Source organism: Saccopteryx bilineata, chromosome 3 (genome assembly GCF_036850765.1).
Source record: "Saccopteryx bilineata isolate mSacBil1 chromosome 3, mSacBil1_pri_phased_curated, whole genome shotgun sequence".
Taxonomy (NCBI): Eukaryota; Metazoa; Chordata; class Mammalia; order Chiroptera; family Emballonuridae; genus Saccopteryx; species Saccopteryx bilineata.
In genome coordinates, this window is record NC_089492.1 from 213043608 (window position 1) to 213058384 (window position 14777).

Here is a 14777-nt window from a genome sequence, read left to right on the forward strand (position 1 = left end):
ATAAAGTATTTTGAGGGCATATCCTGTGCCAGTGGTCATGGACAATACAGTACCTCATGGAATTAATTGTGATCAATGTAAGAAGAAAAAAAAGCAGGAATCTATGAAAGAAAATAACACAGGCATGTAATTTAGAGTGTTATCAAGAAAGTTATGTTTAAAGGTTTCCTACAGTATGAGCATGTGTCAGCCAGGTAAAGAATGGAGGCATGACTGTCCTAGGCAGAGGGAAGAGTTGTATGAAAGTCTGAGGTGCAGAAGAGCTTTTTGCAAGTTAAAGTAAGGAGTGTAGTAGTTTGAGATGAGACAGGAGAGAAGGTCAGGCAGGACCTGTGGGCCTCTGTAGTGGTTTGAGAGTTTAATTTTATTTGCTGTGGGGTAGCAGGGCAGTGACATGATCACATTTGCCCTCTAGCAACTCACTCTGGCTGCTCTCGGTGGAGCATGGATTCAAGTACAGCAAGCAAAGAGGCCGGTGAGACAGCCGTTGCCAACAGTCCAGACAAGGAAAGATGGCAGTTTGGGCTGGGTGACAGCAGTGCAGGAGAGGCAAGAAGAAGCCAGTTGGTGATGTATTTTGGAGGTGAAATCAGCAAAAGCTGATGGTAGATTATAATATGGCGAGAGAAAAAAACTGGTGAACAACAACAGAGAGTAGCTCCCAGGTTATTAAAAGGAGCACATTGGGAAAAGCAGCAGGCTAAAGTGAAGGGGACTAAAAATGTAAGTTTCATAAGGTTTGTGATTCCTGTAAAACATCTAATGGAAATGTCAAGGGGCCAGTTAGGTATAGATTTCAGTCTCCTAAAGAGTTTTTAGCTACATTTGATAATTTTGAAGTTATGGATCAAAGTTATAGTCATATAGATATTAAAGCTATATAAGTTAATGAGTTTATCTAATACAAATTTCAACTATATTGATAAATTATATTTCTTGGCTACTTGACTTACTATGTGTGAGGCATTTTTCTAAATACCTGATGTGTATCAAATATTTAATTTTCCAGCAATGCTATAAGGAGGGTACAATTATTACCCCCATTTTTAGAGATGATGAAACTAAAGTACACAAGCTAAGTAACTTGCTTGGTGCCAAAGTCACACAGCTAGTAAATGGAGGAGCTAGGTTTCCAACCCAGGTAGTGTGGTTCCAAATAATAGACTGAGAAAGTGGCTCTCAGCTCTGACAATTGGCAACAATAGGAAAGGAGAACCTGGAAGAAGAACCTGACAGGGCCTAAGAGGTGATCAGGTGAATGTGGTATCACAGGAACCAGGAAAGGACAAAAGAGAAATCAACCAGTTGTGTCGGATGCTGCTCAAATCAGGGAACAAGAGAACTAAAATGTGTCCGTTGAATTTAACAGTAGGGAGGTCATTGGTGACCAGAGCCAGAGCAATTCTAGCGCAGTGATTTGAATGGAAGAGTGATTTGGATGGAAGTCAAATTGCAGTGAACACAATAGTGAATTGGAGGTGAGAAAGTACAGTCAGCAGGTTTAGTTTAATTTCAAGGAACCAGATGATAGGGACTAGAAGAGTGGGCAGTAACCAAAGAAGGACCAACAAGAAGCATTTTAATATGGGAAGTAATAAAGGAGGCTTCAATACTGCTCAGAGTGGTCAGCAGAGCAGGAACACACAGGCAGGGCCCTCAAGGCCCCTGGCTGGGCAGGCTGGATAGGATCCAGAGCATTTCTAGTGGAGACATTAGCTACTGTGCCTGGAGATCTGATGATGTGAAAATAGAGCAGCTTCTGTGCTCAAGGTATCACCTGATAATTAGTTGACAAAGTGAATGTTATGTATGGTAGCCCTGCCTAGGGAAACTTACAGTAACTTTCTCTTTCTATGCTATTAAGGGCCCATATGAAGTACTCAGATAAAAGGACAGTTGAATATTATCTTTTTAACCTCACTGTACACAAGGTGCTGATATTTTCATAACTTTAAGCTCATGGGTTTTCAAAGATACTCAGACCAGTCAGTAGCCTGCAAGCTCCTTGAGTGGAATTGTCTTCATATTTTACCTACATCCCAACTTCCTAAGACTAAGCCTGTCACCTGGTAGACCTTCAAAACCTTTGATTTATAAATGATAAAAAGGAATATTTAGTTATAAATGACATATTACATTTAAATAAAAAATAATTAGTTGTAGCTGATAAAATACATAAAAAGTATTCATAAACATTCTGCAGTTTTGCAAATACGAATGCTTAGAAATGCTCTTGAGACTATTTTATAAAAGACTGCAGCATATTTCTCTTTGTTATTCTTTAACCATTGTTTCTTATCAGGAACTACAATAATGGTGTTAAAATATATTCATCTATTTATTTGGCATTTTTGTTGTGAAGGAAAACATAACACCAGGAAGGACTCAGTAGGCTGTAGTATCTGAACTCGTATTCTTTTCAGGATCTTACTTCCTGTGTGGATTGTTTGGTTTATTTGCTTCCCTCTTTCAACTGCTAACAACTATGTGCCTTTTTCTCTTGCTAAACTTTTGTAGAGGAAATGCAGGAGTTGGAACTAAAAAAACTCAATAAATCTCTTTATCTGATAATAATTCTGATGAAACAGTCACAAGAAAGAGGTCAAAATAATGACTGAAATGGAAGTAGGAGAAATCTGTGGGAATCACCTATTGCCTTCTTGTAATCTGCTACTATGAATTATTGAAGAATAAAGGGATAGTCAACAATTTATACAATGATTTAAGTAGAATGAGTTTTGAAATTCCATCTCTCTTTCTCTTTCACCTCCTTCTCTCTCTCAAATACACACACACACATCAGTTATATATACATTAAATGATATTATTCAAATAGCAGTACTAATGATCCTTACCGTTTGTTATGTAACCTGGTACGTACATAGCATGACTCCCTGGAATAGAATGGCCTAGGGTGCTTATGCTGGAAGAATGATTGACATGCACTTTCAAGCTATATCTACCATTTACAGCAAAGGAGAAAAAATACCTTGAGTAAATTCCATCATTTTTTATAACATCAGCACCTGTATGTATATTAAAAAACAAACAAACAAGCAAAAAACTCAATGTCAACATGTCATCACAGTGGATTACTAAAATTTAATTAAATCACTAAAAATAAGATTTACTTTTCTTATTCTTCCTAATTAACATATGATGTAATAGTCATAACTATTTTTGATATTACCAGGTGATTAAAAATCTAATGGCTCTATTTTTCTCCTTGTGGTTCCTTAAACTATGAAAAATTGTTTTCTAAAGATGAATCAGTTATACCTACTTCAGTGCTAAGAAAGCATTTAATAATCATCTTCAGGGCTCTCCTTCTTATCATTAAAAATAATATTAGGTTTCCATAGAAACCAAGCATGGTCTCCCACTTTTTATAGTCCTAGATCCTTTTGAGATACAAGCAACCTGTTCTTATACATGTGTACATACATTTATTTTTACATAATTTCAAGGGGGTTTTGAAAACCCTGAAGCCCTGATAAGAAAAAAACAAACTCCTGATGAAAAAAAAGTCTTTGTAGTTGACAAAAAGAAAGTGTAAAATCATTTAAGTTTTTTCATTAGTGATTACATGGAACTATTATTCTAGATTAGACTGGAATCTGACTTGGAATTTGATATGCTTTGGTCTCACCCACCATGCTTTGCTTCAAGAGACCTGCTAAAAGCTTGGCCTACTAGACTTCTTTCCTTTTGTGGTGAACCTCAGATAGCAGTTCAGTTCCAAACCAAGTCCATGACTGCAGGGCAGGATGGCCTAGGCTCCAGGCAGCAGGGAGGTAGGACTTAACCCAAGTGAAGATCACTTTCATTGTTCAAGTGCAGATGGCCACATGGGGCAAGCAGCTTGTCCTGTCCTTGTCCTCATACCACACCCCGCCCTGTACTCTAGCAATGTGCCATCACTGTAAGTGTTCTAGCAGGGCCAGGACTGCTCTTTAACATGAGAAAAGTAGGAGCATATTGCTAAGCAACTTATGATCATAGTAGGTTTAGAAATTGTTTTTATGGGCTAGAAAGACATCAGATCTTGGTGTTTAGCAATTTAATGATGAATAAGATCAATTTTTATTGAAAATTGATAATGGAAAATTTCTCTATGCCATAGTTTATTCATTAATTTTATTTAGCAGATAAATGCCACTTCTAATATAAAAATAAGTATTACATAATATATAAGTGCTAAGCATTGGGGGGCCCTAAATTTACACTTTAATGCCTAAACATTTTTTTCATTGTTTCTTTCATTAGAGTATAAATTTAGACATCAAATAAAAAGGTCCCATGAAATAAATATTAAAGCCTATTGAGTCTATTCAAGTGATCTTTTCTAAGACAACTGTATCTGTTCTCATGTAAGTGAGCCTACAGGCTGGGGCACGGTGGGTACTTTCTGCAAAGTGCATTTTTGGACTGCATACAAAAAATGATAGGTGTGGCCACAGATAAGCAATCAAGAGTATGGAAGTTCATTTGGAGCCATCCCAACAGATAAAACAAGGGGACTTCTCTACTACCCCTCTGAAATAGACTTGAACTAAACTCCTGTAAATGAACATTTGTTTCATAAATGTCACACAAGATGGCCATGGCAAGATATTAATGAGTTACCAAACCCAAGACTCTGAAAAATTTATTTTTGCAACAACCAAGGGAATGAATATGATTTTATTCCTAGAGAAGCCAATTTAGGCCTCTAACATAGACTTTGAGGTCTATTGTCATTCTGAGAATTTAGGGGGGAAAAAAACTAGAAAGATAAAACAACATAGGAGCTTGTTTTCAGAAGTTAAAAAAGTTAGTCGAAAAGAGCCCAGCTGCTGCTGTGGGCCAGCCAGGTGCTGTGCTGTCTGTGTTGTGTGATGAGCAGCTCTGAACCCTCCACATGCATGAGTGCTGTAAAGTAGGGCTTTGTTTTGTTTTACTTCATTTTCCCACGGGTGGGAAAATCTCTATCCCAATTCTACTAGGCTTGCTGTTTGGTCTTCTTGTGACCAATTCACATATGTAAAAGGCACTGGCTCTGCCTTCTTACCAACCCAGCTATTTAGTTAGCTAAAGGAAGTCTAGGGTCATCTTGTGGGTCACAATTTCTAATTTTCTCATCACAGTCAGGTTCAAGGAGGAAAAAATGAATTCTCTGTCACTTTGGGATTATCAGTTGATATTTTACTTGTTCAATCTGATTATTTTAGCCAAGAGTAAAGCTGTTGAGTCTTAGTGGAATAAGGGCATGTCACAAGAACATAAGACCTGTTCCTGTGTGACCTAATGAAATGAGTGTGGCCAGTGTGATGGAACAGGTAGAAGCCGAGACCTAGAGACTTTCTCCTGTCATTTTGCTCATGCACACACATGCTGAGGAGCCTCGTGGATACTGTCTTTTCCCAAGTTTACATTTGCTTTCCTTGTGCAGATGCGACCTGCAGCTACCGTATACCAGTGTTTCTCTGAGAATTTGAGAATCTCATAAGATTGGAAGAGTAAAATTGAATTGAAAGAATATTAAATATAAGCTTAGTATTGTTACTACAGCATCATAGCAGATCTTGAGAACATGAAGAATGACATGACGTTATATATTACCTGCTCCATCATCAAACAGTTTCAGTGTAACAGGGTTTTCAGCCTCTGGCTCAATAGTAGCAGTTACAGTGGCATTGAGAATGGGATCAAACCCCTTCCTCACATTTGCATAAATCATTATGGGATGGGGGAAAGCAGTGCTGTCTTTTCCTACAAAGGCTTCCACAGTCACAGGAGCCTTGGCTGAGTGGGAGGCACGAGAGGTCACTGTCATTTTCAAAGCTTGAAGAGAATGGTGAGTATTATTCAGTGTGTAAGTCCAGACCCCAGACTGCAAAACAAAGGTTTCTGTTTTAAGTGAAGAAGACAAATCATTAATTTTAAAGCATAAATCTAAGCTCCTAAGGTTTTTTTGTTTTTGTTTTGATAATGTTGCATTTTCTAAAATGTTACAAAAGAATGTCAGGAATAGTAGTAATATTGCTTAGGGGACAACTAAACTCAGTATTTACATGGCTCTCAGAGCACAACCGACTTATATTGGTAGGTATGTCTTTAGGAAATTATACCCTGACTTTATTTGTAGGTTAGGACACATCTTGAGTCACATTTTAGAAGATAGATAACAGTGTTTCCAAGTTTCTGAGTAATTTGCAAATATTAATCTGAACCCCTTTACCCAAAAGGCGATTCTGTGTTTTTATTCCTTATATGTAATGAAAAGGATTACAGCAATTTAATTGGATAATTATGATTTATGTGGATAACTTTTACAAGAGGCAACAGTATTCTACCATTCCTCCACTCTCCCCAAACCTTCCACATACCCAGAAATCTCAAGCAACAAAACCCACATATACTGTTAGAAACCAAGAAAAGGAACACACTTTGTTAACTGGTCAGGATTCTACAATGTTTTACAGATATATTGCTAAATATCATGTCTTTTACCTGTCTAGACTGCCTGGGGGGAAACCTGCAGAATAATATCTGAAAGAAAGAAGCTTAAACTACAATGTAGCTTAAACTGTGCATAAATACTCCTTCTTTTCCTCTTTCCTTCTGATGTTCCTTCTTAAACCCTAGAAGTAACAAGAGGAATGCAATTGAGCAGGAGGAAGAATAAAGAAAACAATGGGTTAGGGTGTGACTTGGTGTGGAAAGTAAGATGCCAACACACCTTACCCAGCGTTCCTTGTTGGGATTTTTGTGCTTTACCATTTTCAGATGAAGTCACAATTCAAGCATCATCTAACTCTATGTATCTTCTATCTATCTATCTATCTATCTATCTATCTATCTATCTATCTATCTATCATCTATCTATCTATCTGTGTATGTCTGTCTGTCTATCGATCAATCTATCTATAATCTATTATAATCATAACATTAGTAACAGGAACATGGCAGGAATATCCACATCAAAAACTTATCTTTGGGTATAATAAGTGTTTTCATACAGGGTACCTAATCTGGATTAAGAGATCTGGCAAAGGCACCAAGAAGTAAATAAAGTGTTCCTGGTCCTTGTGCACAGGTGTGTAAAGAACATGATCAGTTTGGACAACAGCTAAGTAGGAGCATAGGATGTTTGCAAGAAGAGTTAAGGGATAAATTTGGGCAAAAGCCAGAATCTCAAGGGCTTGGTATTTAAGAGTAAGTACATGGATTTTACCTTGAGACACCAAAAGCGTTTTGAATAAGGAGAGGTTTGATCTGATTTATGCTTTAGAAGAATCACCTGATAGGGATGATGAAAGAATGGCAAGGACGCTAGCCTAGAGGCAGGGAAGCTGAGCAGAGGCTGGCAACAGTGATGGGGAGGAAAGGCCACCAATGCTGAGGAGGGACTGCATTCAGTCAGTGCAAGAGTGGATCTGGCCGGTTCAGCACACTGCTTAGAACCCTCAGTGGTTTCCCTTTACCTTTAGGATCGAACTCCTGTTCCCTTTCCTGCTATACGGAGCCCTTGCTGACATGACTCCTGCTTTGTCTGTCTAGCCTCATCACTCCCTCCACTTTTCTTCTCTTCACTCTCCCCCTTACTGGCTACTCAGTAGTTCACCCACATTGAACTACTTATAGTTCTGTGAAGATCTGCGTTCTTTTTTTCTGATCTCTATGTGTTGTTCACTCTACTGTTATTCATACCTTTGTGCTCTATAGCCTTCATATTCCCATTTTATATTTTCGCTTCCAGGAAGCACTCTCCTTCCCCTCCCCCCCACACCCCATCCCACCTGCATATCCTTTCTGTATCTGGGTACCCTGTTCTTATTATCATAGTATTTTATTATAAAGCACCTAATACAAGACTCAGTGTATAGGAGGTGCTCAAAAAACATATATATTGCATGTATTCATATTACAAATTCTAAGTGTATAGATAAGTATGTCTATATGGATTTTTTTAAAGAAGGAAGTAAGCAAGTATTTTTACTGTATAAATACTAATTTCCACTCTTAAAGTTCTGAACATACATTAGTTGTTCTCCTTAAATTTTAAACATTCACAAAATGTCTTCTTAAGTTTAATGTAAAATTTTATTATATCATAATGGTATTATTTCCTTCCCATAATGCATTTAATTATGTGATTCAACTGAAAGTCACTTCCTTGACTAAATGTTATCATTATGAACAAGCACAAGACACCTACCTTAGCAGTTCCTGGAATCCAGAGGCGGGCAGTCCTCAGAGCTTGATTGATGGTAAAATTATGAGTGTAGTATTTTCTTCCATTAGGATCAAATAATACAATCTCAGGGGGACCACAGATCTGCCACGTTACTAGGAAGGCAGTGTCATTGCCCACACTATGATCCACAGTGACAGTGTTTTTCAGTTGATGGTGAGGTTTAACATTCTTACCCATACTTTCAAGCTATTCAAAATAAAATATATATATATATATATGTTTCTAGTGTATGTATATATAATCATTGTCAAAAATAAAAAAATATTTAATTTTGACATTTATTATATTTACATAAATAATTTTTCATATAAAAATACATTGCCAGAGCAAAATATAATGTTATACAAATACAGCAGATAGAAAATATTTTGTTGTAGTTAATACAAGTGTCCCTTCAACAGCATTTAATCATTGTCCATTCACAATGGATACAAGTCTGTAAATAGTTTTGAAAAATTATATTTATTAAATAAATAGATTAGTAACCCTTTGTAAAATTGCTCAGACTTGGAAAGCATCTACCATTTTATTGGTGGAGGACAGCAAAGGTATTGTGAACTATTTCTAAAATCAATTTAACAAGTGCTTGTGAATGGCTGACGTCCATGCCATGTTCTGTGCTGGGCCCTGAGCTCTCCTAGGGGTTTAGATATAGTTTCTGCCCCTAGTCTAGTGCGGCTAACACATAAAAACAAGGGGGAGAGGTGGCCAAGTTTGGGAACAGAAGGTTAATTTGAGCCATATGAATAATATTTGTTACTCTTTAACACATTTATTTTTATTTCATATTATGAAAGAGGAAATCACAGGGTAGAAAGACCTTTCAGAAAGCCAGTTGTGGTCTAATCTGTAAAATAGGCTGTCATGTATAATTCACCTTTTTTTCACTTCTAATCATGGAATTATGGTTATTGTCTTTACTGTGTACATATAATCTTTGTGTTAGAAATTTCCTAACAATAATTTGCTGACTTCATTGTTCACAGGAAGCCATTAACTTGGCAGGTTCACTTACCATCTGTGAGGAAACAGCAGATGAAATTTTGTTCAGTTATATTCAAAATACTGTATCTTTAAAGTACTTAGAAGAAAATTTTGGCCCTTTTAAAATGACTCTATTAGAGGAAGATTTTGAGAGCAAAATCGAGTAAATTGTGATTGTTAAAGGGAGATATAGGAATTTTTAGAATTTAATGGAATAGTTGATACTTTTTAATATGCAAGAGGAGCTTCAGAGAAGTTTTTTGAATAAGCTAAAGTGAAATGGATTCTTATTTATGTAAAGTTATGATGGAACTAAAACTAAATATACAGGTTCTTATTTCTCCTCTGGGCCTCGCCTCCACTGCCCCCCAACCCACCCCCATTTTGAGGCTTCAGCAAGGAGCAAGCTCTGCTTCTAGGCCCTGAAAAGCTGAAGTAGCAATTACAGAAAATGACTCCTAGGGCTGAGAAGTACAGACATCAGGTTAAAATGAAGCCTGGCCTGGTGATGCCAGGAAGCCCATTACATATTCAAATAAGGTGAATGAGGCAGTTAACACAATTCATCTATTTTTCTTGTTTCCTTACCACCACCACCACCACCACCAACACCCTCCCACCCCCCATCCCTCGTCAACTCCAACTGTAAGTATAACCTTAAGGAAATTCTGACCTGAATACATTGATGAAAAATGTCTCCAGTTCCAGAGGAAATTCTACCAAAAGCATCCATCATGCTGTTGGAGTTTGATTTATCTGGAACAAAGAACTTTAAACCTCCTAAAATACATAATTTAGCTGTTAACTATTAAAATGTATAAAAAGATACAAAAATAAAACTTAGGCCGTTCAATATATATCTTTTTTTTTTATGTACAAGAGAATTAATTTGGGAATCATATGAGCTGTGTCTGATTTCCTTTGCACGGCTCCCTTACTACCACATCATGAATAGCATAGAGTGGGTGGTTTTATCTCTTCCATTCACAGCTGTTTTGTTGGGAAATAGAACTCTACTCCATACATGGTAAAAACTCAATAAATATGTATCTACTTGTCTTGTACTAAATATAATTCTTATAGAATCTAAATTAATTGTGATCTACATTGCTATAAAATTATATTTACAGTCTGAAAACATTATTTTCAAATTTAGTAAAACTTAAATTTCAGTTTTCAAGTCAGCCTACTCATATTTATTAAGTATAAAGAATATAAATATTCTGTGCCTTGTTTAGAACAACAAAAAAAAAGATAAATAGCTTACAAAATTGTATGTGGTTTTATCATATAAGTTAGTGCATTTAATCTTAAATATATTTTTAGCTCCAGGATTATACCTGTTCAGGCTGTCTTAACAAAGAAATTATAAAAAATAATATTTTCATAGGATATATATAATTTTCACCATCTAAGTAAACCATAAAAATATTCAGCAAAATTTAGGCAAATTTTAACAATGATTCTTACAGGGTTTTTTTCTAAGAAAATGGTTTCTATTTTTTTAAATTCAGCCACATGTTCTGTTCACATAATCTGGTTTCACTCTTGTGCTTCGATTATTCATATTGAAAGAAAATGCTCTAAGATACAAGTTTTTAGAAATTCACTTACCTGTAAGGTGTGATAATTCCTCCAGGTTTTTGTCAGCAGATGAGCCCAGGGCAATGGTGTGAATGGCTGAACCACTGCTGAGCACAGTGAGGAAGCAATTGTCAATGTGCTTGTCTTCTCCGCTGGTCACTAAAATCATCACAGAGCCATAGGCTTTTCCATGCAGTTTTTCAGCCACCTGGATATGGAACATCAGTCATTCAGAAAGAAATGTAATTCAAATTGTCCTATTGATCAGAAAAACTCACTGTTAAGTTCCTCACCGGTGGGTCATGTGCCTCTTTGAGGTCCTTTGTAGCACCTTGCAACCCATTATCATCCCCCTTCAGTCCTCACCTCACCCCATCACAGCACTTGTCATCCTACAGACCATGTCCATTTGCTTGCAAACAGGGACTCTTTCTGTTCCAATCAACATGATATGCCACTAGTTTAGAACAGAGTCCCTCATGGAAGATATGAGGGAACATCACTGTGTGAAATCCGGCCTCTGAGATCCAGTAGTTCTCAACTGTGGCTAAACATTAGAATCAGATGGGGAGCTTTAAAGTGTTTAGTGGCCAGGGCACACCCCTGGTAAATTAAATCAGACTCTCTAGGGATAAGACCAAGGCATCAGGATTTTATAATCCCCAAGTGATTTTAATGGGCAACAGAGGTTGAGCAGAACTTGCCTATAAGCAGCAAAAATGGCAATTGATGTGTTTTGCTTGCTATCAGATGTTTGACTGATGGCTGCAACCCAGATGTTGAATCCAAACTTATACTAATTTAGATGAACTCTAACATTCTTGAAACATACATTTGGCCTTTAGTCTCATATATTTGAGGTCTGGTGTGACTATGAGCAGGGGCAAGAGATGCTAACTTTGACTGGAAAACTCAAGGGTAACAATGACCATAGTTGGGATAGTCCCAGAATTGACAGGGACGGTTTCAGAAAGTGTCCAGATGATGCCGAAGTCTTTCACCCTGTGTATTGTTTCCATTTACTTATTCCTTTAACAAACAGTTATTAAGCAACTATTACATGTCAAATATTTGTTAGGCACAGGGGATATAATAGTGAACAAGACATGGTTCCTGACCTTAAAGATAATCCATCATTACTCTCCTATAGTTGAGCCTGTTATGACCACATTATAACAGATTGCCCCAAATCAGAAGCAACACAGATAAAAAATGCGGGAAAGGAAAGTGATGGTGACTGAGGCTTGGGGTACTGTACCTCAAATCCCCTCTTCAGCCCTGAGCAGACGCTGGTTTCTGCTTCAGCGGACACGGTGGCAGGCAGATATGAAGCCAGCAGCTTTCGGTCATCATCATTGTTAATTTGGTGGAGCTGGGCTCTGATCTCTCCTTTGCTGTCAAAACTGACGATGCCCACAAAGGTATGGATTTCAACAATCTGCATCAAGTATAATTCTGCTGCTTGTTGCAGTCGAAGGAGTCTTTCAGCCTATGTCCCCAAAACAAGAAAAGGTAACAACATTTGGTTGGTAGACAAAAGTATCACTAAGTAACCTAATAGGCAAGCATCTCTACCTGTCCTTTAGGATTTTGAATTATAATTTTTTCTGAGTTGTAAAGAGTGACAGAATGTGAGAATATCGTTTGATTAAATGCAGGCTCAAAAATGAATGCTTTTTTGGGAGAAGGGAGTGGTTTGAGATTCTGTCTTTAACAAGCTGTTCATAATTACCACTCTTAAGAACATATATCCTCACTATTTCTCTCCAACTCAGAATTCAAGTATCTATAGCGCCAACTGAGACTGGACTTGTAGCTGCTGCTTTTAAACTTCAGTCTGGGTAAGAGGAAATGCTGCAGAGACCTTTGGTAGAAAACAGCAGTCAGAAATAGCTCTCCTGGCACTACCCTCTGTTATAATGGTCATCTTAGGTGGGGCATTTTGGCTGGAAAGTGGAGATAATATTATATTTCTTATTAATATAGAATTGCTGTAAGGGTCAACTGAGATGTATTTTTTTTTTAATTTATGACAGTACAGTTACTCCTTGATCTACTAACCAAGTATAAAGTAATATTAGTGACCAATTTGGGGCCAGTGATGCTGCTAATTAATTCACTAGGATCACTTGTTTTGATGGCTGTGGAGCAGCACACTGAGCTGCCGTGAGCACCTGTTCAGTGATGACTGTGGTCTCCATCTACATACAACCCAGACATCTCCTTTAACATCTGTGCCTGCATTTCACACTGCTTGGGGGATATCACTCCTTTAATGTCCCACAGGTCTCTCACACTCTACACACTTTCACTTCATTGCTTCCTTTCTCAACTATTCTTTCTTTCTTTTTTTTTTCTGAAGTGAGAAGGAGGGAGGCAGAGAGACAGACTCCCACATGCTTCAGTTTTCTATCTGCAAAATGGATACATAGACAGCACTTAGTAAATAGTAGCTACTGCTCACAGCAAGTCAAGTCGTTGTTCTCATTTATGGTCTCTCTCTCTCAAAAAATTAAGCTGGAAACCTGGAAGTCTCTTTCATTACTCCTTGTTACCAGCCCTCATATCCTTGAGCAGGTCCTATTAACTCAATGTCTTCAATTTCTCTTAAATTCAGACCATGTCTCCATCTGATCTGCCACTTTCTTAGAGCCACCGAATGTTAGTTATAACCATACCAGTTGCTGCACCTTCCCTGAACAAATCCTTCTAATTTTGCCTCTCAGTCACTGCACATACTCTTCCCTGCCCTGAAATGCCTTTTGCCTCCCTCACCTCATCCAACCTGGCAGGTACTTTATCCTCCTTCGTGGTTCAACTTCAAGTTCATCCTCTCAGTGAAGTCCTCCTCAGTCACTTTCTTCTACAGAACTAGGTGCTGTCCCACAACTCTGTGGAGCTTCATCACACTCAGGTGTATTCGTTTACACATATGTGTCATGATTCCCTCATTAGGTTGTATTTAAAAACAGAGACCCTGTTCTGTCTTTTTTGCATCCCCTAAGCCAGCACAGTGTAGGCATCCGCTAAGTAAGTGAATGGCCATGATGGTTCAGTGACAATACTGTCAGGAACTGGGAGGGAAGTTGGCTTTGCTATGACTTTGTTACTTTAAGCTTATTTCTCTTCTGCTTCTTTGGAGTCTTCTCTCAGGTACAACTATCATTTCCTTTCACTAAATCCATGCTTGCTCAGCTCAGGCAGAGAGCTGATATAAATTACCTTGAGACCATATTTGAGAACATTGTGCCCTTGCCAATTACAGGTAGGTATGACTAGAAAATTACCCAGAAGCTGAGTTTATTAGTGGTTTTCCTAATATTTCTTCAGAGACAAGCCAAAAAAGGCAAATGTTCCAGGACTACTGATTCAGACAACAGAATAGGATAAACTCTCCTTAGGATAAGTACTATAATAAAACAATAGCTTAAACTCATGAATCAAAAACTTCATATTCATTATCTCATTTATTTCCCCTTAACAACCCTATGAAGTAAATAGTAGTATGCTGGTAAATGTTTAAAAATGGGATTTCTGGTGTGTGTGTGTGTGTGTGTGTGTGTGTGTGTGTGTGTGTGTGTGTGTGTTGGAAACCCTGATTTGTTGCATTTGAAAATTTCTGTGGAGTTAATATTCCCACCAAGGCCGATTTCAAACTCTCAATGTGATGTCACTGATGCACAGTTGGGAAATGTATAGCAGACACATACAGATAAAATAAACCAGAAAGAACCTCAAGGGCATGCATAGATCAGGGATCAGAGGATGTAAAGGGGTAGATAGTAAATATTTTAGGCTTGTTGGTCCATGTGTTCTGTGTTGCAACTACTCTACTATGCAATTTTAGCTCTAAAATGGTCATAGATAATATGTAAGCCAATGAGCATTGCTGTGTTCCAAAAAAAGTTTTATTATGGACACTGACATTTGAATTTCATATAATTTTCAGATGTCATTAAATACTTTTATT

General features: G+C 37.5%; 1 protein-coding gene across 2 annotated transcripts in view; it reads right to left on the reverse strand.

Annotated features, from left to right (window-relative positions):
• LOC136330997 (calcium-activated chloride channel regulator 2-like) overlaps positions 1–14777 on the reverse strand; it is a 42353-nt gene that overhangs the window by 9637 nt on the left and 17939 nt on the right. For both annotated transcript variants that reach the window (XM_066268744.1, XM_066268743.1), the window contains 6 exons: positions 12066–12296; positions 10838–11015; positions 9897–10003; positions 8201–8425; positions 5602–5872; positions 2856–3026 (listed from right to left, as the gene is read on the reverse strand). In XM_066268744.1, the coding sequence (XP_066124841.1) occupies positions 2856–3026; positions 5602–5872; positions 8201–8425; positions 9897–10003; positions 10838–11015; positions 12066–12296 (1183 nt within the window). The remainder of the gene's footprint in view (positions 1–2855; positions 3027–5601; positions 5873–8200; positions 8426–9896; positions 10004–10837; positions 11016–12065; positions 12297–14777) is intronic.